We start from the raw sequence: 27,165 nt of genomic DNA on the forward strand, positions 1-27,165 counted from the left end.
CCCCACATCTTAGCAACCCAGCCCTTCTGCCCTCCGGAGGCGCCTTTCCCAACGCAAAGTACAATTTTAAAATTTAAGCTCCCGACTGAAGGAATGATCCGCAGTCAACTGCTGGGGAGCCTGGGCGCCCCAGTGCCTGCGGAGGGTGCAGTCGGGTGTGGGCACGGACAAGGGGAGTGGGCGAAGCTGCTGGTTGGTGCCTGAAATCTGTGCGTTGCCCCTTTAATTGTGTCCTCAGCCCTCGGGCGTTTCTGTCCAACGCCCACGTCAGCAAATACCTTTTGTTTCTCCCACGTTGGGGCTACTTGTTTTAGGGCGCAAAGCCTCGGCTTCGGCGGGGTGCTTCCCCCACCGGGAACCGGGAATCGCTCAGCGGCGCGCGCGAGCGGCCAGAGCCCCGCGGTAAGTGGCTGCGCCGGCGCGGGCGGGCGGGCGGGCGAGCGGGCGGAGGGCGGCCGGGGCGTCGGGGCTGCGGGCCCCGGCGGAGAGCCCGGCGGAGGGCGGCGGGGCCGCCGCGGTGCGCCCCGGGGATGCCGCCCGGGCCGGTGCGCGGGGCTGCGCGGGGGCGGCCGGGCGCCATTGGCAGCCGGGGGGCGCGGAGCGGCGGCTCCGAGGGCCGGCGACGGCCACAAAGGAGGCGCGGGCGGCCGCGGCCCCGGGCGCGGCTGCGGGACAATGGCCGCGCCGTCGCCACCCGCGCCCTCGCCCGCCCCGCCGGGTCCCCCGGGAAAGGCGGGAAGGCGCCGGAGCCTGGCGGCGGCCGCGGCGGGGAGGCGGCGCCACGGAGCCGGGCGTGTCTGCAGCCGTCGGGCGCCGAGGCGGGGGAGGGGCGCGGGGCGCGGGGCGCTGCGGCTCCCTCGCTCGCTCGCTCCGCCCTCCGCCCTCCGGCTTCCCATCACCACGCGGCAGTTCCGGGCTTAGAACCGAGGGCAGAAGCGTGCAGCCCCGGCTGCCTCCGGGCGGACTGTCCCTGGCATCTCCCAGCTGGCGTCGCTGTCTGGTTTGGTGCCTTCGCGCTCTGGCGCGCTGACTCGCCCTTGACCATGCGGTTAGCCGTGTTCCTCGTCTCTACGAGACGTGTTTGGAATAGGATTCACACCTAGCGGGCACCTAACCGCACACGCCGCAGCCAGCACCTTAGAAGAGTTTATATTTGCAGAACTTCCGTGCATGGAGTGGTTTCACGTTCATGAAATAGTTCACTTGATCTCTTATGAGACAGCCACCAGCTCAGGCTGTTTGTTTATTCTGCCTGGCACAGGAAAGACGCTAAGCGTTGAGTTTCATCCTTAGCCAGAGAGCTGAGTGGTGGCATCCTCCCAAAGTCCCCTGTTCTTGCAACAACTCCCAGGAGCTGTTTCCACAAGTACCAAAAACCTTCACTGATGTGTATCACTTAAATCTCACTTCTATTTACCTGTTTGTTCCTTCTTTTAAACTGGGTTCACGCTCTCCTTGACATTTTGGTCCTCCCGCCTCCTCCACCTTGGAGTGCTAGGATGGATGCACTAGGCCAATTTCTGTCTTCAATGGCATAATTCTATTTTTTTTTAATATTCAAAGACGTCAATATGGTTTTTAAATTCCCCCTGACCTCTTGTTTTATTAATATTTTATATATCCCCCCTCCATTTTTTTTTTTTTTTTGGTTTTTTTTTTTTTTTGGTTTTTTTTTTTTTGAGACAGGGTCCCACGCAGCCCAGGCTAGCCCGACATCAATGTCGTTTATGATGACCTTGGACTTCTGATTCTCTTGCAGCCACCTGTCAAGTCCTGGATTGCAAGCATGGATCACTACACCTGGTATTATTCTGTGCTCAAATTGAACCCAGGGCTTCATGCGTGTCACACATGCAGTCTGCCACGGAACCGTATGCCCAGCTCTCTCTAAGCCTTAAATGGAGAAACAAACATCTTACTAAAATAAACACACAACAACAAAACCCCAAAGGCCCCATTGTTTGCGCGCAAGTGTGTATTTTGCGGTGTTGAACCCAGGCCTTACCCATGCTGGGCAAGTGTTACTGCTGAGATACAGCCCCAGGCCCCCCTTACACTTAAAAGTTTAATTGTATTATAAGATGAGGGTTTGGCCGAGGGACCTAGGGCTGCCTTGGTCTTGCTTCTCCCTGCCTCAGGCTGGGGTTGGCTGACATTACCAGCACACTGCACAGTGGCCGGCCCTTCCCGCCCATCCCCTCTCCCTGCTCCATTCTGACTTGTTGCACCTCAGGGCCTTCACACCTGCTACTCAGCTTGCCTGGAGTGCCTGGAGTCTCTTCTTTCAAAGAGACACAGGACTCCTTCCTGCTTTGGTTATGGCACAAATGACATCTCACTGAGGCTTTTCCAACTATAGTTTCAAAACTCGTTTATTTATTTAAGATATATATATGTGTATGTGTGCATATGTATGTATGTATACACACACATAAATGTGTGTGTGTGTTGTCTGCATGCGTGCCGGTGAATCAAGTTCATGCCTTGTACCAGATTAGAGTGTTGGATTCCCCTTGGGTGGGAGTTACAGATGGCTGTGAGCCGCCACGAGGGTAGTGGAGATTGAACCCATGTCACCTGGAGTAACAGCCAGTGCTCTTAGCCACCGAGACATCTCTCCAGCTCCTCTTAAATGCTCTGATAGTTAATTCTAAACTTTCCCATCTTAGAGCCTGTAGCCCTAAGATTACCCAAGATTGGGTAACATAAAGAAGAGATATTGCGGGGCTGCGGAGCTTTAATCCCAGTACTCAGGAGGCAGAGGCAGGAGGATCTCTGTGAGTTCAAACCCAGCCTAGTCTACAGCCAGAGCTACACAGAGAAACCCTGTCTCGGACAACAAAACAAGAACAGCTCTTTATTTCTTACACTTAGAGATGCTGAGAAGTAGAAGAGTAAGGAGGTGATGGTGCCCCGACCGGTGAAGGCTGCTTTCTGCTTCCAGTATGGCACCTTGTTGCTACATACATAATGAGGACAGTGCTGTGTCCTCATTATTTATCAGGATTTTAATCCCATCCATGAGGGCAGGACCCTTCCCCCCATGGCCTAATAACTTCCTCTGTGAGTGAATTTTCAGCAGGAGCTTGGAGGAGGCACAGCTTCCTACAGCACAGCTCTTAAATTGTTTCTGGACTTAATTCTTAATTTTCCAAGAATCACAATATGTTCACCCTTCGAAGAACACAATTGCGTTCCAGTTAGCTCACAGTCAGGAGGAAGGGTTTTTGCTAAGACCAACACGTTAAGGTCTAGATCAGTGTTGCATATGGTACGAAAAGATGGTTTTCTAGACCACAAGCTTCATTCAGAAACCTTGTCACCCAAGTCTTCAGTCTACAGGACTTTTCTTTCTATTCCAAAGACCTTCAGACTTAATGGTTCCTAAAAATATGTGATTGTTTTTACCAACCACCTCTTAAAAGATCATTGATGGGGGCTGGAGAAATGGCTCGGTGGTTAAGAGCACTGGCTGCTCTTCCAGAGTATCCGGGCTCAATTCCAAGCACTCACATGGCAGTTCATAACTGTTCATAACTCCTGTTCCAGGGGACCTGACACCCTCACACAGACATATATGCAGGCAAATCACCAATGTAAATAAAGTACAACTACATAAATTATAACAACAACAAAAAGATCATTGACCCTAATGGGAATTTTGAATTCTGCAGTCCTCTTAGGAACTACTGTAGATATTTAACCCGTAAGAGATATATATGGTAAATGTTTCCAATTAAGACGAGTCTACTAAAAATAAAAATTAAAAAAATCCAGAGGGCATTCCACACCTGGGACACAGTTCTGTATGCAGAAAAGAATCCTTTTTTGATGCAGAATACTATGTTACTGTAAATTGTTCTGCTATCAAGCTGTAGGGTACCTAGCTTACTGAGCACTTCCTGAAGGGACCTGCACACAGCAGTGTCCTCCCTCCTGGACCCCGGATTAGGCACAGAGTGTACCCCAACACCTGTTTTCACAGAGAGAAACTTTATTTAGTGGGGAAGAAAAGTAAAGTGGTGGCTTTCTGACTGAGGCAGAAAACAGCAGCAGATGACCTTGCCGGTGTGTTCTTTAAGAGGAAGAAGGGAGCCTGGCAGCGGTGGTGCAACTCAGGAGGCAGAGGCAGGCTGTTCTTTGTGAGTTCAAGGCCAGCCTTGTTTACACGGAGTGAGTTCCAGGACAGCCAGGGCTATACAGAGAAAACCTGTCTCAAGGAATGAGTCTGGCATAATAAAGTGCCCAACTAAGGGGACACTTAGACACTCGCTGGCTAAGTAGAGATGTGGTTTGCAAGGGAGAGGGAAGGAGGAAGAGCGAGGCCTACCAGAGGCATGTTTGACAGTCTCAGGCTTGCTGGAGCTCTTCATCTCCTGTTGCTGTGTAGTTCAGGAAGGCACAGTCTTAAGTAGCCCGGGTTTGCCTCAGCCTTGCTCTGCAGGCAAGGGAGACCTTGAACTCCAAATCTCCCTGCCTTTTCCTCAATACTGGGTTTCTGGCTGTGTACAACCACTCCAAGTCTTACCCCGGTGATCAACCCTGGGCTTCGTGCATGCCAAATAGCACTTTACCAACCGCCCCTGCCCTCTTTTGGTTCATTTTGGGTTTTTGAGGCAGAATGCCATTTTTGCCTGAAACTCTGTAAACCCTTTTATTCAAGCAAGATCCGCGCCTGAGTGCTGGGATTTGAATTAGGCTTTAAATGGTTTTCCTGTTCCTTCATTCCCAGGCAGTGTCTTTCCCTGTGTTATTTCAGTTTTCTTCTGGGAGCGCAAACTGTTGCAGCTGAGGCATAGTACAGACATTTGCACATCGTGGGGGGCAGAGGAGCAGAAGACTTGTAAATTGGTTCTAGGCACACTCAGCTATTTGTTCGCTTGCTTTGCGTATAATTTTGGAGATTTTATTTATTTATTTACTTATTTTAATTAATTTACTTTTACTTTGCATGCGTTGGTGTTCTGCCTGCACATATGCCTGTTGTGAGGGTCCCCGGGAACTGGAGTTACAGAGAATTGGGGGCTGTCTTGTGTGGCCTCTGGAAGAACAGCTAGTGCTCTTAACCACTGAGCCATCTCTCCAGCCCCCAGTGTTCTAGTCATTTCTCTTGTGCCTTAGCAGTGGTGAAGTTCTGGATGGAGATGCTGGGAACCGAACTTGGGTCCTCTTAAAGAGCAGCAGCTACTCCTGTCCTCTGGGATGTCTCTTCAGCCCTGAGATAATTTTCATGTTTGAAAAAGAAATTATTGAAAAATAATAAAATGGTTATTGGACGCCAGTGTGACAGGTCTGAGGGGAAAAGACATCCGTCAGCCTGGATGACCTGAGTTCGATCCCTCAATTCCTGCCAGTCGGTGACCTTTTGACCTTCGGTGCCCACCATCGGGTATGCACACGGGACAACACACCACACAATAATAAATTATTATAATTTTAAAAATTAAACTCTTTCTATAAACTTATATATGCCTCCCCCCACCCCCCCTTGAGGCAGGGCTTCTTTGTGTAACAGCCTGGCTGTCCTGGAACTCTCTTTGTAACCAGGCTGGCCTTGAACTCACAGAGATCCTCCTGCCTCTGCCTCCTGAGTGCTGGGGTTAAAGCGGTGCACCACCACGCCCAACCCATTTATACATACTTAAAAAAAAAAAATTCAGCCTGGGCAGCGACGGCACATGCATCCCAGCACTTGGGAGGCAGAGGCAGATGGATCTTTGTGAGTTCCAGACCAGGCTGGTCTACAGCGTGAGTTCCAGGAAAGCCAAGCCTACAGAGAGAAACCCTGTCTTGAGAAAACAAAACAAACAAACAAAAAATCATAGCTGGATATGGCATATTATAATTGGAAGCTAGCTTGGGCTACATAGTAAAATTACCCCTTTAACTGGAAAAAAAAATTATTCAACTCCCTTTTCTGGCCTCCTCAGGCACTGAACACACATGGTGCACAGACAAAAACACCCATACACATAAGACTGAAGATGGGAAAAAAAAAAAAAAAAAAATAGGCAAGAGTGGCGCTTAGGATGTTTTTGTTTAAGGCTGTTCCTGCCTCAGGCAACTCCACAGGGGGACAGTAATGCTCTGTGAGCTCAGCTGGGTGGTGGTGGTACAACCGCTTTAATCCCAGCACCTGTGAGGCTGACCTCTGTGAGTTCAAGGCCAGCCTGGGTCTACAGAAAGAGTTCTAGGACAGCAAAGGCTACACAGAGAAACCCTGTTTCAAAAAGAAGAGGAAAAAAAAAATCACAGTTGTCAACATAACGCTTACATAATGAGATTTGTGATATTTGCATACGCGTATAAAAAAATCATGTGCTGTCTTGACAGTCGTTAAGCTTCCGTAAACATGTGTGCCAACGTTAGCAGCCCAGCTGCCTTGAAACTGTCATAAAAACAAAAAAACAAACAAACCAAAAAAAAACCTCATTGGTGTTTTACATGGCAGGAACTTACTTAACTGCAAAGGGGTCTGGGAAATGTACTTTTTAGTTTTCCAAGAGGAAGTTCTAAAGGTGTCTGAGTAGTAGCTAGGGTGGAACTTGGTGATTGTCCCAAAATACGACATTTCATCAGCCTGTAGAAGCCGTGTAGGGCACTGAGCCGGCTTAGCTCTCTGGTAGCTCTGAATTCTCTTCTGCTGTCCACGGACTAGATCATGACTGTGCCCTAAATAGCTCTGGAGGACCCTGAGAGCTGAGCGAGCAACTGCTCCGCCCACACCCTCCCAGCTCCCCAGGGCTGGGTAACGGATGAGCTTTCATTGTGGCAAAGAGCTTTCCCCCCTCAGATTCCTCGTTTTCCTGGACATGGTAGCACATGCCTGTAATTCTAATACCGTGGAGGCTGAGGCAGGAGGATCAGAAGTTTGAAACCCACCTGGGCCTCAACCAACAATAAAACCTGTTGTTCCTCCAGCTTCTGAGTTTGTTCACAATTTCCATCCTGCTGCCTCAGTTGCCAATGTTTCCTAAGCTTTTTTTTTTTTTTTTTTTTTTGAGGCAGGGTCTGAGGCAGACTGTTCTCAGACTCACTAACTAGCTAAAGCTAGCCTCGAACCCCTGGTCCTCCTGTTGTCACATCCCAAGTGCTGGGATTCCGGGAGTGTTCCACCATGCCCTGGAAATGTTCATTTATTTAGAAAGTAATCACTTTTTTAAAACTAATAATCTATGCCAAATTACTTTTGCCTGGTGAGCCCTGATGCCCTCTGTATAAATGAGTAGCTCTGAATTACGGAAGTTGACTCTGTGTGTTTATCTTCTCTCTCCACAGACATTCCTGTTTGTGAACTCACGGACTTGGAGTTCTTCCTCTTTGCCCTTCAACCCTCTTCAGATTCCAGGAGTAGCATCTGGACATTCCCAGGTATGAGGAAACCATTTCCTTGGTACTAGAGGCTGAAATCGGGGCTATAGGTGTTCTGCCACTGAGCTCCACCCCAGCTACAAAATTTTTAATCCTTTTATTTTATATTAACATAAGTATTAATTCTATATATCAATAAAATTAAATTTCTATTAGTTTATGGGTATAGGTGTTTTGCCGGCATGTATGTCTGTGTACTGCATGCAGAGGCCAGAAAAGGATGTTGGGTCCCTGAGAACTAGAGTTACAGATGGTTGTGAGCCGTTATGTAGGTGCTGGGACTTGAACTGGGGTCTCCTGGAAAAGCAGCTAGTGCTATTAACCACTGAGCCATCTCCTCAGCCCCTAAAGTTTTAAGAATTACAGTTGGCCAGTCGGTGGTGGTGCACGCCTTTAATCCCAGCACTTGGGGAGGCAGAGGCAGGCAGATCTCTGTGAGTTCGAGGCCAACCTGGTCTGCAAAGCAAGCCCAGGACAGCCAAGGTTACACAGAAACCCTGTCCTGAAAAACTAACTAACTAAATACCTATATAAAAAGCTGGCCAGTGGTGGTACACTCCTTTAATCCCAGCACTCAGGAGGCAGAGGCAGGCAGATCTCTAAGTTCAGTTCGAGGCCAGCCTCTTCTACAAAGCAAGTTCCAGGACAGCCAGGTCCACACAGAGAAACCTTGTCTCAAAACAAAACAACAATAACAACAACAACAACAAAAAAACCTATATAGAAGTGGAATTTTGCAACTGTATATGTATTATGTATTCTTAATGGATTACAGAATGCATTTACTGTGTTCAAACTCACTGTATAAAATTTTCATTATTCTTATCTTCTTGGTCGGTTATATCTGTTCACTTTCCTCCCCCCCTTTTTCCTCTTTTTGTGTACATTTGTGCATGTTTGTGTGTGAGTATGGGTATTCATGTGGAGATCAGATGCCAGCTTTATTGGGTGTTTCCCAGATTCTGCCTTGCTTGAGACAGTGTCTCTTGTTTGCTGCTTTTGTGAGTCAGGCTAGTGGGCCTTCAAATTTCTGGGGTGTCTTTTGTCTCTGCCTCCCATTTCAGCATAGCAGCGCTGGGGTTGTTGCTGGGGAAATTGGGATTCCTTTTTGCATCCTCAGTTTCCTGTTGTAGAAAATAAAACTGAGTGTTGGACTATATAGTGTTATTTGTTAGTCCTAAGATTATCACGGCAATATTATCTAACCCACTATCACAAATAGTAAGACACAGACACCTGTTAGAGTCTATGATTGCCTTATTTACCTTGGGCCGGGCAGACATTTCTACCTACACTGTCTTAATAACCTCACTATCCATCTCCCAGCCCCCATCCAATGCCATCCGCCTTAAGCATCCTCATCTGGCCTACCTCCCATCCGTAATCCCAAGATACTTGCTTATATTTTTCATCTTGGTGTTTTCAACATGCACGCCATCCTTGGAGCCCTTCCTTCCTCCTGGCCCACGTGGTTCCTTCTCCAGGCGAAGCCATCGAGGCATCCTCCTGCCCCCTCTCTTCCTGTCTGTCTCTTTCCTGTGATTCTCCTGTCCTCAAAAGCCAGGGGTTTGTAGCCACGCCTGCGCTATTATGCCCTGCCCAGATATATTCACCAATCAGGTATGTCTTAGGCAGGTTTGCACAAGGATAGGTATATCCAAGGAGTAGCCAGATCTTGGGGGCCTGTAACTAGCATCAAAAGTTTCCTTAATAAAATTATTTTAAAATAGATTTAGAAGGAAGCTTGAGGACCATTTTATTAGATCTGGAAAGGAAGATAACAGGATCAGCAAGCTATAAATCTAGGAAGCTGCCAGGAGGAGGAAAATGGAGAAGAAGAAGAAGGAGGAGGAGGAAGAGGAGAAAGAAGAAGGAAAGAGAAGGAGAGAGAGAAAGAGAGAGGCCTTTCTGAGTTAGGGCCAAGAAAGCTGCATGTTCAGCTACATGGTGGAAGGAAAGTTGGGTGCTTCAGAGAAAGATGAGAAAACCCAGACTAGTCACTCTGTAGACCAGGCTGGCCTCAAACTCAAGAGATCTGCCTGCCTCTGGTATTCAAATGGAAAAGATAGGTACAAAAGTAGATAGGTAGATGATAGATAGCAGATGATAGATAGATAGATAGATAGATAGATAGATAGATAGATAGATAGATAGATCATACAGAGTGGGTACATAGACAGTAGATACACACACACACACATATATACACATACATACATGGATGGATGGATGGATGGAGGGGTGGGTGGGTGGGTGGGTGGAAAGAAGATAGACAGAAGATTGGCATTAAACAGTCAGGCTTAGCAGTGCTGTGTGGTGAAGCTCTGCAATCCACTACATCAAGAGAGTGGCTTCTGGGAAGGGTAAGCCCATGATCTCATTAAGGGGATAATTATTCCCCCCATCTGTTGCTAGTCTTCAGGTGAATGTGCTTTCCTGAGGAAATGATCTCCTCCCCAGGTAATGAGCAGTCTAGCGGATTAACTCAGGGTAAGAGGCAATAGTGCACAATAGTCCAGTCTTCAGAGCAGAGGAGACTGTCGTATTTCCACCAAGGCCACTCGGGTCCCCTTCTTTTGACTGAGAGCAAATAGTTTTCCCTTAGTGGGCCTCAAAAAAAAAAAAATGACAGCTCTATTTTTTTAATAGGGTATTTTAAATCCTAAGTAGGGACAAAACTGGTGATTCCCTTTGTCACATTTCCAGGGGTCCAAGGTGACCATAAGGGGGAAGGCCATCCCAGGGCCTTCTGGTCAGGACGGAACCAAGGACACTTTAGACTTCTCTAGTCCCTAAAATGCCTAACAAATTTTTATGTCTCGTTCTCATCAGGACTGCATATGCACGCTATCACTTTAGGACTTATGTGGGTTCTGGGGGTCAGAGCTTACGTCCTCACTCTTGGGTGGTGACTACTTCACACACTGTCTGTCTCCCAAACCTCCAACTTACTGCCAGACTTTTTTTGTTTATTTTTATTTTACATGTGTTGGTGTTTTGCCTGCATGTCTGTATGAGGGTATAGGATTTCCTAGAACTAGAGTTACAGACAGCTGTGATCTGTCATGTGGGTGCTGGGAATTGAACCTGGGTTCTCTGGAAGAGCGGCCAGTGCTCGTAACCTCTGAGCCATCTCTCCAGCCCCCTTTGTCGGATTTTTTAATATAATTTTTTTGAGGTGGGGAGAGGCTGGAGAGATGGCTCAGTGGTTAAGAACACTGGCTGTTCTTCCAAAGGTCCTGAGTTCAATTCCCACCACCCACATGGTGGTTCCCGACCATCTGTAATGATATCTGGTGCCCTCTTCTGATGTGCAGGCACACATGCAGGCAGAATACTATAGAAATAATAAATAAATCTATAATATATTACTTTTTCTTTTTTTGAAAATTCCATGTATGTATATAAGGTATTTTGATCATGTAACTACCAACTCTCCACCTCTAACTTCTCCATCACATCCCCCTCCTAAGTTCATGTCCTCCTTCTCCCCCTCCATGTCTTCTTCATAACCCACTGGGTCCAGTAGGGTTGTCCTTATGCACCCGCCTGTGAGGGCATTCATTGGATAGTGGACAACCTACCAGTGGCCAAAACTGCAAAGGAAAATGGCTCTCCCTCCCCCACCAGCCTTCATCAACTGTCAGTGACTCCTCAGCTAACATTGGGCCTCAGGAGCCTCTCCTCATCCATGCCTGGTTCTGCGCTTTTCATGAACTCGCAGCTGCTGTGAGTTCCTGAGTACAGCAGCCGTTGCATGTCCAAAGGACAGCATTTTGGCGCACTCTTCCCCGTGTGCTGGCTCTTACACTTGTCTCTCCCCTTTTCCTTGAGCCTTGAGGTAGGGTTGGTTAGATGTCCCGTCAAGGGCTGAGTATTCATAATCACTTCCTCTCGGCACTTTGATGCTTATTAGTCTCTGCATTAACTGTTGATCTCTGAAAAAAGTTCTCCTTGTTGGGTATGGTGGTGGTGCACACTTTTAATCCTAGCCCTTGGAGGCAGAGGCAGGCGGCTGTCTGTGAGTTCAAGAATGGGCAGAGCTAGAGAAACCCTGTCTTAAAAAAACAAAAATACGGGCTGGAGAGATGGCTCAGAGGTTAAGAACACTCGCTGTTCTTCCAAAGGTCCTGAGTTCAATTCCCAGCAACCATATGGTGGCTCATGACCATCTATAGTAAGATCTGGTATGCAGGCAGAATGTTGTATAAACAATAAATAAATCGAAAAAGAAAAACAAAAAATGGATGAATAACAAGAATAGGGAGGGAGAGGAAGTATGAAATGAGCAGACAGATGCTAGCTAGAACCAGGTCCCAAAGGATGCTGAGTCCTGCAGGCACACCTAGGAGAACTCATCCAGGTTAAGTTATTTGATGTGCAGAAGACACAGCCTAAAGGAGGAGGGGGCACAGTTCTCCGGGCTTGGGTCCTGGCCAGGAAGAGGAAGGGGTTAGCTGAGCAGGAGCATCCCTGGTTCTCTGTCTTCTTCCCTGTAGATACGATGATCAGCTGCCTCAAGCTCCCATGCCAGGATGCCCTCACCGTGATGAGCTGAACCCTCAAGCTATGGGCAAAATAAACTCTCTTGCTTAAGCTGCTTATGTCAGTATCGTCACCATCATCATCATTTATTTATTTATTATTTAGTTTTTCCAAGACAGGGTTTCTCTGTGTAGCCCTGACTGTCCTGGAACTCACTCTGTAGCCCAGGCTGGCCTCGAACTCATAGATCCACCTGCCTCTGCCAGGATTAAAGGTGTGCGCCGCCACCACCTGGCTTGACAGTCTATCACAGCAACAGGAACTATAACTCCAGTGTGAGTTCCTTTCTGAAAACATTTTTAATTGTATATATATGTATATACGGGGGAGGAGGTGGCTGCGTGTGCATGTGAGCACAGTACTTGCAGAGGCCAGAAGAGGGCACTGGATCCCCTGATCTGGAGTTGCAAGTGGACATGAGCTGCCTGATGTGGGTCCCGGGACCTTAATGACACTGGGGAGCCATCTCTGCCTCCCTGTGATCTTCCTTCTGTAGTGATATGGAAAGTAAATAATCAGATCGTTACAGAGAACACTAAAGCATTTTAAGAAGGAGAGGAAGAGGCAGGAGGGTCTCTCTTAAGTTCAAGGCCAGCCTGATCTCTATAAGAGTTCCAGGCCACCCACGACTACATGGTGAGTGGGCTGGAGAGATGGCTCAGAGGTTAAGAGCACTGGCTGCTCTTCCAAAGGTCCTGAGTTCTAATTCCCAGTACCCACTCCGTGGCTTGCAACCATCGGTAAGAGGATCTGATGCCCTCTTCTGTCTTAGGCATGCATGCAAATAAAACACTCCTTTGTATAAATAAATCTTAATAAAAAACAAAACTATATAGGGAGACTCAGTCTCAAAATAACAGTAACTCAATACTGGGGAAAGTGATTAAGAATCTACACTTAGGAATTTAGGCTGGACATTTGAAAGTTGCCCATGGAGCTGGGTCAGGCAATCATAGGGCATGATTTAGTGGCCCGGGACTCCACTTGGTTTGGACTAAACACATACCCTCTCCTAACACCGCACCTGGTAACCTAGGACCTTTACCCTGTATTGAGCTGCACGTACACCCGACTTTAAACCATGGAAGAGGTTCTCTAGACAATTGCATCAATCTGACAATTGGGTAAACGTTCTCATGTATAATAGGACATTGCTCTGCCACTAAGCTACATCCTCAGCCTTTTTTTTTTTTTTTTTAACTTTCTATTTTGAGGCAATATCTCCCCAAGTCTCCCAGGCTAGCTCACAATATGCAAATAAAGGAGCTCCTCCCCAGAAGGGCACTGTCCAATTTAATGGGACTAGTCACTGTTTCTAAGGGGTGGGCACTGGTACCTTGAAAGCTAAGATCTCTGTAGAGGCAGGGCACAAAAGTTGTACAGATTGGATGTAAAAGTGACTGCAAATTCCACTGCTGCTTCCATTTTCGCTTTGTGTTTTCCTTGCTCGTTTCCTTAGTGCTGGAGACAGAACCAGGGGACTCTTCCCTGGTAATCGGAGCCCCTGAGCTAGGTAGCCTCAGCCCTACTCTTTCCTTCTGTGTATGTGTACACGTTCCTGTGTGTACATGCATGTATGCATATATGTACATGTGTGTGCACATGTATGTAGAGGCCAAAAGTTGATATCAAATGTTTTCCTCAGTCACTTTCCCAGTATTGAGTTACGTCCTCACTATGTAGTCTTTTTGTTTTGTTTGTATGCGTGCCTAAGACAGAAGAGGGCATCAGATCCTCTTATCGACGGTCGTGAGCCACCACATGGGTACTGGGAATTGAACCCAGCACCTTTGGAAGGACTGCCAGTGCTCTTAACCTCTGAGCCATCTCTCCAGCCCTGGAACTCTCCTGGCCTGGAACTCTTTATGGAGATCAGGCTGGCCTTGAACTCAGAGAGATCCACCTGCCTCTTCCTTTCAAGCGCCGGGATTAAAGATATGTACCACTAAGTTTGTCCCCCACCTTATTTTCTGAGACAGGGTCTTGCCAAACCTGGAACTTGAAACGAACAAGCCCCGAGAATGCCCTGTTGTCTTCCCCTCCAGCACTGGGATTACAGGCGTGTCATGCTGCATCTGGCTTTCCCTCCTTCCGCCTCTCCCTTCCTTCTTCTTCTGTATTCAGTGTTGGACGCAGACCACAGGGCATGGTGGCTGAAGACTCCACCGCTGAGCTGTAGCCCCTGCCTGTGACTTCGACCTGAGTGTCACAGTTTGGGAAAAAAAGATGAGGTCATATATTGCTCAATTCTCTCTCTCCCTCTCTCTCTCTCTCTTTCCAGGGCTTTTAGTGCACACCATATCCTGTTGGCTAGCACCCAGTTTTTCAGGGTGTCTTCTCTCTGATGGAGTCATAATGGCAGCTATCTCATTTGGGTTTCTTCCACATTCTGTCAGACGTTCTGGCATTTTAACTTATTTGGAAATAATTTACTCCTGAGTCCAAGTTGCAGTCAGGCAGAGAAACACATTTTGCTCCGAGGTGCTCATGCCTAACACTTTATGTCCAGGATCTGGCAACTGCTTCTGGGGCAATGAATCCATCCCATTTAAACAGTGTATCCCTTAGAGGTCATTACCAAATATATTGCTAGGTTTAAGCCAAAGTCATTTAGTGAAATCTGACACTCTCTTTGTTTCCTCCTGTGCCGGAGTAGGATTTATCCCCTTGGAAAATGTTCTGTGGCCCTGATTATGGTCCAGTGGTGCTGGAGTGGTGAGGGGAGTACAGATGAGTGTCTCAGGTCAGGAACCCCAGAGCTGTTTAAAGGCAAGTTAGGAATGGCAGCCACCCCTTATCTTAGCCTATGGGGCCCGTTCTTACAGAAACCACTATGTTCCACTCCCCGGCCCCCAAAGGCTTGTAGCCATATCAGAATGCAAAATTCATTCAATCCAACTTCAAAAGTCCTTTTCTTGTTTCAACACTATTTCAAACTCCAAAGTCTTCTGAGACTCAAGGCAATCTCCTAACTGTAACCTCACGTAAAAGCAAAAGGCAAATCACAAACTTCCGACATACAGCTGCACAGAATATAAACACATTACCATTCCGAAAGGGAGAACAGGGAACATAGTGAGGAAATACTGGACCAGAGCTAGTCCGAAATCCAGCTGGGTAAAACTCTAAATTCTGCACTCCTCTGTCTGATGTCAAAGCGCTCTTCAGATCTCCAACTCCTTTCAGCTTTGTTGACTGCAACACACTTCTCTCTCTTGGGCTGGTTCCATACCTCATCTACAGCTCTCTTTGGCAGGTATCCCACGGCTCTGGCATCTCCAACATTTTGGGATCTCCAAGGCAATCCCAGCTTTGCCTTCTCACCTTCGTTCCGTGGCCTCTCTGAGCCTCCATACAGGGACACACCTCGACACATGCCTGACCTCAGCAGCCCTGACTCCACAACCCCTTTCTTGAATCCTTGACTCTAAAGCCAGAACCACGTGGTGAAGCCAAGCTCTGTTGCTTGCTGGGGCCGGAACTTGGCCCCCTTCTCCAGCTTTCTGTTGTCTATGGCTTCCTCTGCTGTTTAAGGTTTCCTTTAATTCCTGTTCACAGGTTGGAACCTTAGCCGGGTGAGGGCTCACCCTGAAGTCCACAACTCCTTTTTTCCACTTAGCAACGGGCTTTTCTTGACACTTTTTATTTCCTTGAACGCTGGACTTATCTCCAGTCTGCTTCCTGGTGCTCCTTTCCTGTGCACGCTGTACATTTTGTATTTCTCTTTGTCCAGCTTGCTCTTTCTCACTGTAGATCTGCATAAGAATGTTTATCAAGCATGGCGTGGTGGGTGGTGCATGCCTTTAATCCCAGCACTGGAGGGAGGCAGAGGTAGGTGGATCGACATGAGTTCCAGGCCAGCCTGGTCTACAAAGTGAGTCCAGGACAACCAAGGCTGCACAGAGAAACCCTGTCTTGAAAAAAATAATAATAAAATAAGTGATTATCATAGGACAACTACCACACAACAACAACCCCACGACAAAGTCAATGCTAGGCTGTCTTGAAATTTCTACCAACACCCATAATCCAAAACTCTTAAGTTTAGCCTCAGGCAGATTTTTAGGACAAGGGCAAAAAAAATAGTTACATTCTCTGCCAAAGTGTCACAAAAGTGGTCCCTGGGCCACTTCCTAATATTCTCCCCCCCCCCCCCCGAAACGTCTTGAGCTGGCCATTATGATTTACATTGCTCTGGGCACCGCTGTCTTCCATGCTCTCACTGGTGGGGCCCATTAAATCCCGCTTAAAGCCTTCAGCTGCTTTCCTAATCCAAAGTCCACAATGTGCTAGCAAGGAGCACTGTCAGGGTTGTCACAGCAGCACCCGCCCCCTGGTATCAACTTTTGTCTTAGTTCTGTTGCTGTGAAGAGATGCCATGACCAAGGCAACTCTTATAAGAGAAATTTAATTGAGGACTTTTCAGTTTTAGGGGTCTAGTCTAGGGGTTATCTTTGTGGTGGGGAGCATGGTGCTGGAGAAGTAGTTGAGAGCTATGTCCTGATCTGCAAGCAGAGACAGACAGACAGACAGACAGGGCCCTGTGTGGGCTTTGGAAACCTTATGACCCGGCCCTCCAAAGCCCCCAGTGACACACTTCCTCCAACAAGGCCACACCTCCTGATCTTTCTAATTGTTTTCAAATCGTCCCTGATGACTAAACATCCAACTATATGGGCCTAAGGCGGCCATGCTTCCTCAAATCACCGCAGCCCTGTGTCTGAGAAAAAGAGAAGGACTGGACATTGTACCACCTCCCTATAGCCTAGCGCTTGGGAGGATGAGGCCGAAGGGTCCTGAAATTGAGGCCCACCTGAGCTCTCTGGACCATAGGAGGGGCATGGAAGAGGAGGAATGAGGTGCTGCTTTCCCGGTATGTGGGGAACTCAAGGGACTTGAGAGGTACAAGGTTCTCGGATGATCTGAATCTGTTCCGGCATTCTCATTTCAAGTTCCCAGGTCCTTCTCCTTCACAACGAATTGATACTTGTTACAGAGGACATTTGGTCAAGGTGTGAAATAACTTCCTTTGTCATTTTGCGATCCATGCATGCTTGGTTATCTGGTCTTCCCTGTCGTGCTCCCCTTCTCCCTGCCCCCCACTCCGAGTCTCCACCTCTGGCTGTATGAGGAAACTCGCTTAGGGTGAGCATTAGTTCTCCAGTCAGTCGGGCTAAGAGTCTAAGGAGGCCTGGAGCCTGTCCTTTCCCCGCCCAGAATCCCCATCGTTGCCTCACTGCTGCTGGGGGGAACAGCCTGGCCTTCAGGAGGCAGAGGCAGGTATGAGCTCAGCAGCCACTGTGCCCCCACGTGGCACTCATCTCCATATTCCACTTTTTCATTGGCATCAAAGTCATAGGTCTATTTCAGCTCAAACAGTTGGCAAGTGAACCCCCAGGTTCTATTACGGAGGCTTTGTTTCCTGGGCTCTTGTCTGTCAACCAAGATGATATACTAACAAATCTAGGCAGGAAACTGATGCCGTTCCGTGTATTCTGGACAGATAATTTACTGCAGGGATGTAGGAGAGTGTGCAACCCATCGACTCACTATTATTTCCCTCTTGAAACTCTTTTTGTTGTTGCTGTTGTTGTTGTTTTTGGAGATAGGGTTTCTCCGTGTATCGTTGGCTGTCACTTTCAACTTAACAAACTGCCTGGAGAGCAATTTTCACTGAAACTTAGACAAACAAACAAAAATCTCCCTGATGGAAAATTAGCTTTAAAACATGTTTAATATTCATTTTACGTGAGCTGGACAGTGGTGGCACATGTCTTCAATCCCAGCACTTGGGAGGCAGAGGCAGGCAGATTTCTGAATTTGAAGCCAGCCTGGTCTACAGAGCAAGCTCCAGGACAGCCAGGACACGGAGAAAAAAAAAAAAAAGAAAGAAAAAGTTGTCTTAATTGATGTGTATCCAAGGGTTTGCATGAATGTATGTGCCCTACACCATGTGCATGCAGTACTCGAGATGGCCAGAAGGAGGCATCAGAGTCTCTGGAACTGGAGTTACAAATAGTTGCGATCCTCTTTTGAGGAACTGCTACCGTTAGGTTGGCCTATAAGCGTGTCTGTGGGACATTTTCTTGATTAATGCTTGACGTAGAAGGGCCCAACCTATTGTGGGCAGTGCCAGTCCCCTGGGCAGGTGGTCCTGACAGAAAGCAAAGTCCCTGCTAAGAGAAACTGAGAACGTGATGCTAACGCATCTGCCGGTGCTCCTCAGGGACCAGCCTGGACTCTCCACCATCTGTCGTCTTTCAAGTCAAACCTTCTGGTCTTTTGTCCTCTTCTCTGACTTTTTCATAATTTTATTCCTTCGTCACCGACAGGGAAATACGCAGCATTTTTTCTGGAGGAGGCAGTTGTTAAACCTGCGTTTCTAAACTTGCAAAGTGGGACTGCCTACTTCTTGGCCCTGGTGTTTTCTTGTGTTTGTCCTTTGGAGACGTGGTCACGCTGTGTAGCCCGGGGTAGCCTGGAACTCTCTCCTGCCAGTTTTGTTTGTTTGGCTTGGTTTTGTTTTGTTTTGTTTTGTTTTTGCAATGCCGGAGATCAACACAGGGCCTTTTCCCATAAGCCAAGGCGGGTACTTTGCCATGTCACTATATCCCTAGCCCTTTCTCTGCTTTTTATTTTGAGACAGCCTTGCGAGTTTTCCAGGCTGGCCTTGAACCCTCTCAGTAGCTCCAGCAGGCCTTGGGCCTGTGATCCCCCTGCCTGGGCCTTCTGGGCAGCGGTGACACCTGCCATCTTGGGCGCCCTGGGCACCGTGTTTCCTAGTTAGAGGTTTAGACCGGGAGCCGAGCCCTCCGGTTCGTGCCTCGGCCGGCTGACCCTGGGCGTGGTTCTCGGTCCCTCGCCTCTCCCCCGCAGGATGGAGATCTCCTCCCACCAGTCTCACCTCCTGCAGCAGCTGAACGAGCAGCGCCGGCAGGACGTGTTCTGCGACTGCAGCATCCTCGTGGAGGGGAAGGTCTTCAAAGCGCACCGCAACGTGCTGTTCGCCAGCAGCGGCTACTTCAAAATGCTGCTCTCTCACCACTCCAAGGAGACCGGCCCGCCCACCACCGCCACCTTCCAGGCCTTCTCGCCGGACACCTTCACCGTCATCCTGGACTTCGTCTACTCGGGCAAGCTCTCCCTGACGGGCCAGAACGTGATAGAAGTGATGTCCGCCGCCAGCTTCCTCCAGATGACCGACGTCATCAGCGTGTGTAAGACTTTCATCAAGTCCTCCTTGGACATCAGCGAGAAGGAGAAGGACCGCTACTTCAGCCTCTCCGACAAGGACGCCGGCCCCAACGGGGTGGAGGGCGCCCCTTTCTGCAGCGGGTCTCCCCGTCCTCAGCCCAGCCCAGACCGGGGACCGAGCACAGCGAGCGGGAAGGCGTGGAGCAAGTACGCCTGCCACCCGGCCTCCCACCAGCCCGAGCAAAGGAAGGACTCGGTGAAGAAGCCCAGGCATCTGAGGCTGGCGCAGCCTCAGCTGGTTCCTCTCAGGTCCGGCAAAGGAGACGCGCGCACGCCCGACCCCGCCAGCCGTGTTTCCCCGCGTGACGAGCAAGCACAGGTCGAGGCTGAGGCGGACTCTGCCGCCGCCGCCGCCTTCCAGTACGGTCAGGGCTCCGACGCCACATCCGGGATCTTTCCAGGTACCACAAGAGAGCCCGAGACCCTCCCACGTCCCACGTGCCCTCAATTTTAGATGCCATGGCAGTTAAACCAAGTGACTCCTAAAAGGAGATTTATTTCTACATTTGTGTGTGCGTGTGTGTGTGTGTGTGTGTGTGTGTTTGAGCATGGATGGGTGATACCCAGAGAGGCCAGAAAAATGTATTGGCTATCCTGGACCTGGAATTACAGATGGCTGTGGGCATATGGGGGCTGGGAAGCGTACTGAGGTCCCCCAGGAGAGCAGCGGTTGCTCTCAGACTGCTGAGCCATAACTCCGGCCCTTACATTTTTTTTTTAAACTCATATTTATTTCATAGAACATGAATTTAAAATGTTTAATTCAAACTATAATGCTGAGTATATTTAATAGAGTACTCAGAACATACATACACATATACACATGTATTACACGCGCGCGCGCACACACACACACACACACATCCTTTTGAAGCAAAAGAAAAAAATGGCCTGAGGGTGTCTTGTGGTGGTGACACACTTTTGCACGACTTAGCTCTGGATTCTATCCCCAGCACCACCACCACCACCACCACAGAAACATTAGCAGGTGTCTACAGAAATCGGGCAAGGCTCTAGAAGATCTACATGGGACAGATTAAGTTCTTTTACACCGAGGCGTGCGTGGTAGCACGCACCTGTAATCCAGCACTAAGGGGAGGCAGGGTGCTCATGCTGGGCTCTGGGCCAGCCAGACCCTGGCCTGAAGAACAAAACAAGCAGTTGGCGAGAGGTCTCAGCAGGTAAAGGCCCTGGCCACCAAGCCTGCCGACCGGAATTCAAACCCTGGGACGGCACAGTGGAAGGAGAGAACCAGACGGCTCCTGTAAGTTTTCCCGACTTCTACACTCTCAGTGTGGCACACGTGTGTACCAACATGTAACATACACGTATCACAAATATAATCTTTAAGAATCTCTTTTAAGGGGACTGGAGAGATAGCTCAGAGGTTAAGAACACTGACTGTTCTTCCAAAGGTCCTAAGTTCAATTCCCAGCAGCCACATGGTGGCTCATAACCAACTATAATGAGATCTGGTGCCCTCTTCTGGTGCACAGGCACACATGCAAGCAGAATGCTGCATAAATAATAAGTAAATACATCTTTTTTAAAAAAAAATTCTTTTAAGCTAGGTATGGTGGCACACACTTTTAATCTCAGTACTTGGGAGGCAGAGGCAGGTGGATCTCTGTGAGTTCAGACCAGCCTGGTCTACAAATTGAGTCTAGGCCAGCCAGGGCTACACAGAGAAACCCTGTCTCAAAAAAACAACAACAAAAAAATTAATTGTTTTATGTTTGGCTTCTGTGTATAGTTTTATACTCTCATAATACCTTTTTAAATTTAAAATCTAGGGGCTGGTGAGATGGCTCAGAGGTTAAGAGCAGTGGCTGCTCTTCCTAGAGGACCCGGGTTCAATTCCCAGCACCCACATGGCAGCTCACAACAGCTTGTAGCTCCAGTTCCTGGAGATCTGGCACAGTCACAGACATGGCCAGCGAAACACCAGTGCACATTAAAAAATAATAATAATAATAAGTCCTTAAAAAAATATTTAAAATCTAGTGTGAAAGGGTAAGGGTGGTAGTCTAAAGCTACCCGCTCCTTGCACTCAAGCTGTGCTTCTGTGCCCAGGATGACTTGACAGTGTGGCTAATTCAAGTCATTTGTCCTCCACCTTCATGAGACTGGATTCCTTACGCCAACAGAATCCTTGCTGTGATCTCTGCAGTGATTTAACCCAACTGTCTCACGACAGATGATCTTCCCAGGCTGCGATTCAAATGCCCATACTGCACACATGTGGTGAAGCGGAAGGCAGACCTCAAGCGCCACCTGCGCTGCCACACGGGAGAAAGGCCCTACCCGTGCCAAGCCTGTGGGAAACGGTTTAGCAGGCTGGACCATCTGAGTAGCCATTTCCGAACAGTATGTATACAAACTTTTGTCCTCTCACTTCTTGTGAAATATGTGCCTTTATCTGCTCTCTCTCTCTCTCTCTCTCTCTCTCTCTCTCTCTCTCCTTCCCTCATCCCCTCCCCCGCCCCGTTTTTTTTTCCTTCTGGCACTGGAAGATTGAACACTGCATCACGCAGGCCAGGCAAGCTGCCTGCATCCCCAGCCGTGCATCTTAACTGCTTTAACGATCTAAACTTGGGATGGGAAGGTGGCTCGCTCACTAGAGTGCTTGCCGCACAAAAAATGAGAACTTGAGTGTGGACCCCAAGCACCCACCTTAAAAAACAATAACAATCCAGGTGTGGGGGCCTGCGCTGTAATTACAGCGCTGGGGGGCACAGACAGGGGGCTCCTTGGATCTCCCCGGTCAGCTAGTGTTGCTGACCATTGAGCTCCAGTTTGGTCAGAGACTTTACAACAAGAAAAGAAAAAGGTAGAGGGGCTGGGAAGATGGCTCAGTGGTCAAGAGCACTGGCTGCTCTTCCAGAGGTCCCAGGTTTGGTTCCCAGCACCCACATGGCAGCTCACAGTCATCTGTAACTCCAATTATAGGGCCTCTGACACCCTTTTTTTTATGCTGTGGTTACCAGACACACACATGCTGCACATACATACATGCAGGCAAAACGCTCATATACACACACACAAAATTGAATTGATAAATATTTTTTTAAATGAGTACAGTAGAGGAAGACGCTGCGTATTAACCTTCACACGTGTGTGCATATAGGAACACTCACACGCACACGTCAGCATCACCATCTTTATCTAGATGCTCCGCATCTACTATCCACATACGACCACAAATCTAAATTCATGGAAGAAAATCTCTTCACACAGCTCTACCCTGTTAACAACTCTTGGCCCGGTGAGATGGCACTCAGTGGGTAAAGCCCTTGCCACCAAATGAGCGAAGCCTCGTGCCCTGAACTTGATTCCCAGAACCCAGAGGAACAACTCTGGCCTTCACACATGTGCCGTGGTGCATGAACACACACACACACACACAATATATAATATAATAATTTTTTTAAAAAAGAATTATTCCAGAAGTACTACTTTTGCTTTGTTAAATAATACATAGACTTACAAAAAGTTATATACAATTGTTATTCTGGTAAAGGCACTTCTACCACACTTGACAACTGAGCTCAGTCCAGTGACTCACGGGGGAGAGAGAGAGAACCAACTCTTGGAAGTCGCCCTCTGACCTTCACATGTGCATGGTAGCACACATGTACACACAGACACACACTAAATAACATGTAAATACAGTCACTGGTCTAGAACTCACAGAGGTCCACCTTACTCTGCCCCTGGTACTAAAGGCATGTGCCAGTCACACCTGCATTATATTATATTATATATATATATATATATATATAATTTTAATCTCCTTTGAGACCCTGAGGTAGGAGATACTTTTCAGAGCTAATTTTTTTTTATATTTCCACTCTAGGTCATATCACATCTCATAAGGTTTGATATATTTCTCTGCTGGGAGACAAGGTTACCTCATACAAATGTTTTCAGTGTTGGGTCAGAATCGCCATTTATCTAGATAGGCAGCATGTACTACTGATAGCTGAACCGTGCTGAGACCTCCATCGGGGGCTGAGTGTGACCTGGCTCCAGGGCACTTCTTTCTGGTCTGTATCAGCTTCTTCGTAGTCTCCCCAAGGAAAGGGAATAAGAAGGGCACTAGGCCCTCCCAGTCAGGGACTATGAGGAGAGTGCCAAGAAGTTTGTTGTTTGACGCTCAATGCCTCATGCATGGTTTAATAAGGAAAATGATGAACTGGGTGTACTTCATGCCACTAATCCCAGTGCTCATGAAGCTCAGACAGGAGGATCACCATGAGGTGGAGGCCAGCCTGGTCTAGAGAGTAAATGCAGGCCAACCTGAATTACAGTGTAAGACCCTATCTCAAAAAAAGAAAAAAAAATCCAAAATGGGGCTCAGTTGGTAGAGTTCATACCGTTAGCTGGGCTTGGGCTATAGAGCAAGTTCCAGAACAGCCAGGGATACACAGAGAAACCCTGTCCTGAACCCCACTCCTACCCCAAATAAAAGAATGCATACGACTCTTACAGGGGATCAGGCAGCTCGCAACCATCTGTAATTCCATCTCCAGGGATTTGACCCCCTCTCCTGGTCGTTGTGGACACCCACTCGTGTGGCACATACTCACACAGACGGGTACACGTGCACATAAATAAAAACAAGTCACATATGTGCAAATAGATATAAAGAGACGTGCCAGCGAGATGTCTCATCAGGTAAGGGCTGCTAAGCCTGAGGACCTGAGTTCAGCCCTCAGAACCATGTGCTGGAAGGAGGGAACCAATTCCCGAAAGTACTGAATAACCGAGGAAAATTTGGTCAGGTCAGTTCTTATTTCCCCACAGTTCCTGCCAAATACCATTTATAGCTGTTTTTTCTGAGCCAGAGTCAAGTCCGTCAAGTGTGTTTTCAGTCTGGCATAATTTGCCTCCCCCCACACACACCTCCCTTTCTCCCTAGATTGTTGACAAGACTAAGCCATTTACTTTGCAATATCTCCTCCTGCCTCTGACTTCACTTGTCTCTGCGTGGTGTCAGTTAGCCCGTCCCCTTAGTCCCCCTGTGTTTGCTACGCACTGATGTTTCATCTAAATCCTTAACGGTTGCAAATAAAAGACTGTCCAGAGCACAGCAAGGCCAGTGTCACACTAGGAGACACTAAAGGGAAGACCGATGGTTCCCGATCACACGCTGGACACTTCGGCGCACTGTGCTGTGGCCCCTGCACGCTCACAGGTGCCGCCTCTGCTGGAGAGAGCACCTGCAGGGACCTGGTCTGGTCTCACACAGCCATTCCTTTCCCCATCGACTGTTTAGCTAACGGTGTTATGTTCAGAGCGAAGAGTAAGTGTGGGGATGGCAAGATGCCGCGGTGGCTAGAGTGTTTGCTCTGCCAATCCAAGCACCCCCATAAAGGGCCGGGTGTACACATTCTTTAGATTTTATTTTTAATTATGTTAGGGGTGTGTCTGTGTATGGGTTTGTACACGAGTGTAGTACTCACGGAGGCCGGAAGAGGGAGTCAGGTTCCCTAAAGTTGGAGTTACAGGCAGTTGTGATTCGCCCGCTGTGGGTGCTGGAAACTGAACTCGGGTCCTTTGAAAGAGCAGTGTGGGTTCCTAACTACTGAGACAAGCTCTCCAGTCCTCACTAAAATGATAATTAAATAAATCTTCTAAAAAGATTTACGTGTGTAACTGTTTTGTGTGCGTGCGTGTGAGTGCACTGCATGCCTGCGTCTGGGTGCCAGAGAAGCCAGAGAGGGTGCCGAGTCTCCTGATACTGAACTTTTAGATGGTTGTGAGCCGCCATGTGGGTGCTGGAAACTGAACCCAGTTCCTCTGGAAGAGCAGCCATCGCTCTTCACCTCTGAGCCAGCTCTCCAGCCCCGGCACTGTTTTTTTAAACCAGTGTGCACTTAGGCTAGTCAGGTTCCCGTCTGTCTGGACAATCCCCTTATCTCTTCAGTATTTTGACTGACACCTTGAAACAGGTTTATCGTGTTTAAATTTGCCCTGAGATACCTGGTTAATAAATGACAAAGATACTGACAGGAATAGGACACAAGCCCTCTCCCTCCCGGTGTGGTCCACTTCCCAGCCAATCTTTTGTTAACAAAAATAGCTATTAATCTTTATAGACATATTGATCAACTTATATTCATGGTTATATTTTTCCTCCTCTAGTAAAATAAAAAAAAAATACATGAAACAAGTTTTGTTTCTTTCTGTTTATGTGTTTAATCTCTAAGTAAGTTAAACTATATAGAGTCCTCAGAGAAAGGCCGGTGAGGAGACTCAGCAAGCAGTTAAAGGATCTTGCTTCATGAGCTCCGGCTACCTAAGTTCAATTCCCAGATCCCACATCAAGGAGGAAGGAGAGAACTGATGTGGCCAAACTGATGTTTTCTGTCCCCTGTACGATCAGAACAGCATGCACATGGCCCCCTTGATACTTAATGATGATGATGATAATAGTACTTCTGCTAAAGTCTTTAGAGCAGTCCACAGCACATGGTGTTTTACTCTGGAGCAGAATCCACTCCCTATCTTCCATGTCAAATACTGTTGGGTTAGTGGATGTGTGGCATTATTAAGCGGGTGGTAGTAGTAAGAAAGCCATGATTTTGAGAAAGCCGCTATCTGGTGTGTCCCATGGTGTGCGTTTATCACCGGCACCTGGGGTCTTCTCTGATCCTTGGATGTTAACTTGGGTTTAAACCCGCGGCTTTTGAACATCCTAAAATAGCAAACGGAGCCACTTTGGAAAAATTCATTTTCATCCCTACTTAAATCTCTCCCCAGATCCACCAGGCCTGCAAACTAATCTGCAGGAAGTGCAAGCGCCACGTGACCGACATCACGGGGCAAGTGGTGCAGGAAGGAACTAGGCGCTACAGACTGTGCAAGGAGTGCCTCGTGGAAGTGGGCATCGACAGCCTCCCTGTTGACCTGGAGGCCGAGCCGCGTCGTCTGTCCCCCTCCGGTGGAGAAAAGGATTCCCGGTGGCATCCGAGTGAAGAGGAGAGTAGGTCCTACGTGGAGATTGTGGAGGACGGGTCCGCCGATCTGGTCATACAACAGGTTGACGACAGCGAGGAAGAAGAAGAGAAAGAGATAAAGCCCAACATTAGGTAGCCTGGAGCGTGCCCTGCCAGAGCTGGCGTGCCTGTAGTTTACCCGGACCTCTGCGTGGGCGGTGCCCGGTGAACGGGCTCCTCGGACTGACCTAGGAGCCACCTGATGTAACTTGCATGCTTACCGTATCCGTTCTGCACTTTGTGGCTGCACTGGGGACACCCTGCTTGCGTTGGCATGAGCGAGGATCAGTTTTTACCCTTTCTGTTATTACAGAGATGCCGTTTTCTTTAAGTTTTGGGGGAAAAAATCTATTTAGCAAACTTTTTTGAGTAAAATATTTTAAATAAATCTATCACAGAACGTTAAGACAGTCATTTTTTTTTCTATTACAGTTTTATTCATTTTGTTTCGGAAGGGGTTGTGCGTGTGGTAGGGCACGTGCAAAAGTCAAGAAAAATATGTGTAGGAGTTGGTTCTCTCCTGGTACTTTGTGGGATGGAATTCAGGTCGTCAGCCTTGGCGGCAGGAGCCTTTAACCTCACCTGCCAGTAAACCTGCCTACGAAATTTTAAAGTATTTTGAAAGCACATATGGATCTCACAGGGAACCACATAAGACCACCCAACTGCCGGGCCCAGTTATAGCTATTAAAAATTTCTAGTCTAGAGGCTGGAGAGATGGCTCAGCAGTTAAGAGCACTGGCTGCTCTTCAGAGGACGCGTGTTTGATTCCCAGCACCCACATGGCAGCTCACAACCATCTGTAACTCCAGTTCCAGGGGACTGAACACCTACTCTGGCCTCTTTCAGCACCAGGTACTCAAGTGGTCCACAGACACACATACATGGTATAGACATACATACAGGCAAAACATCCATCATAAACACACCTTTAATCCCAGCACTCAGGAGGCAGAGGCAGGTGGATCTCTGTGAGTTCTAGGCCAGCCTGGTC

General features: G+C 48.1%; 1 protein-coding gene across 1 annotated transcript; it reads left to right on the plus strand.

The window, feature by feature from the left end:
* On the plus strand, nucleotides 1-26,594 carry Zbtb8a (zinc finger and BTB domain containing 8A). Its single transcript, XM_060379492.1, has 6 exons — nucleotides 1-209; nucleotides 315-402; nucleotides 7,279-7,371; nucleotides 18,793-19,571; nucleotides 21,368-21,537; nucleotides 25,936-26,594. The coding sequence occupies exons 4-6, from the start codon at nucleotides 18,794-18,796 to the stop codon at nucleotides 26,266-26,268; spliced, it is 1,281 nt and encodes a 426-aa protein (XP_060235475.1). The 5' UTR covers nucleotides 1-209; nucleotides 315-402; nucleotides 7,279-7,371; nucleotide 18,793; the 3' UTR covers nucleotides 26,269-26,594.
* The last annotated feature ends 571 nt before the right edge of the window (nucleotides 26,595-27,165 follow it).

Source organism: Meriones unguiculatus, chromosome 3 (assembly GCF_030254825.1).
Source record: "Meriones unguiculatus strain TT.TT164.6M chromosome 3, Bangor_MerUng_6.1, whole genome shotgun sequence".
In the NCBI taxonomy this organism is placed as follows: domain Eukaryota; kingdom Metazoa; phylum Chordata; class Mammalia; order Rodentia; family Muridae; genus Meriones; species Meriones unguiculatus.

Bases quoted from the DNA above. Each gene is read 5' to 3' on its own strand.
- Zbtb8a (XM_060379492.1), top strand. From the start codon at position 18,794: ATGGAGATCTCCTCCCACCAGTCTCACCTCCTGCAGCAGCTGAACGAG. The intron at 19,572-21,367 runs GTACCACAAGAG...GTCTCACGACAG, and splicing joins CACATCCGGGATCTTTCCAG to ATGATCTTCCCAGGCTGCGA. The intron at 21,538-25,935 runs GTATGTATACAA...ATCTCTCCCCAG, and splicing joins TGAGTAGCCATTTCCGAACA to ATCCACCAGGCCTGCAAACT.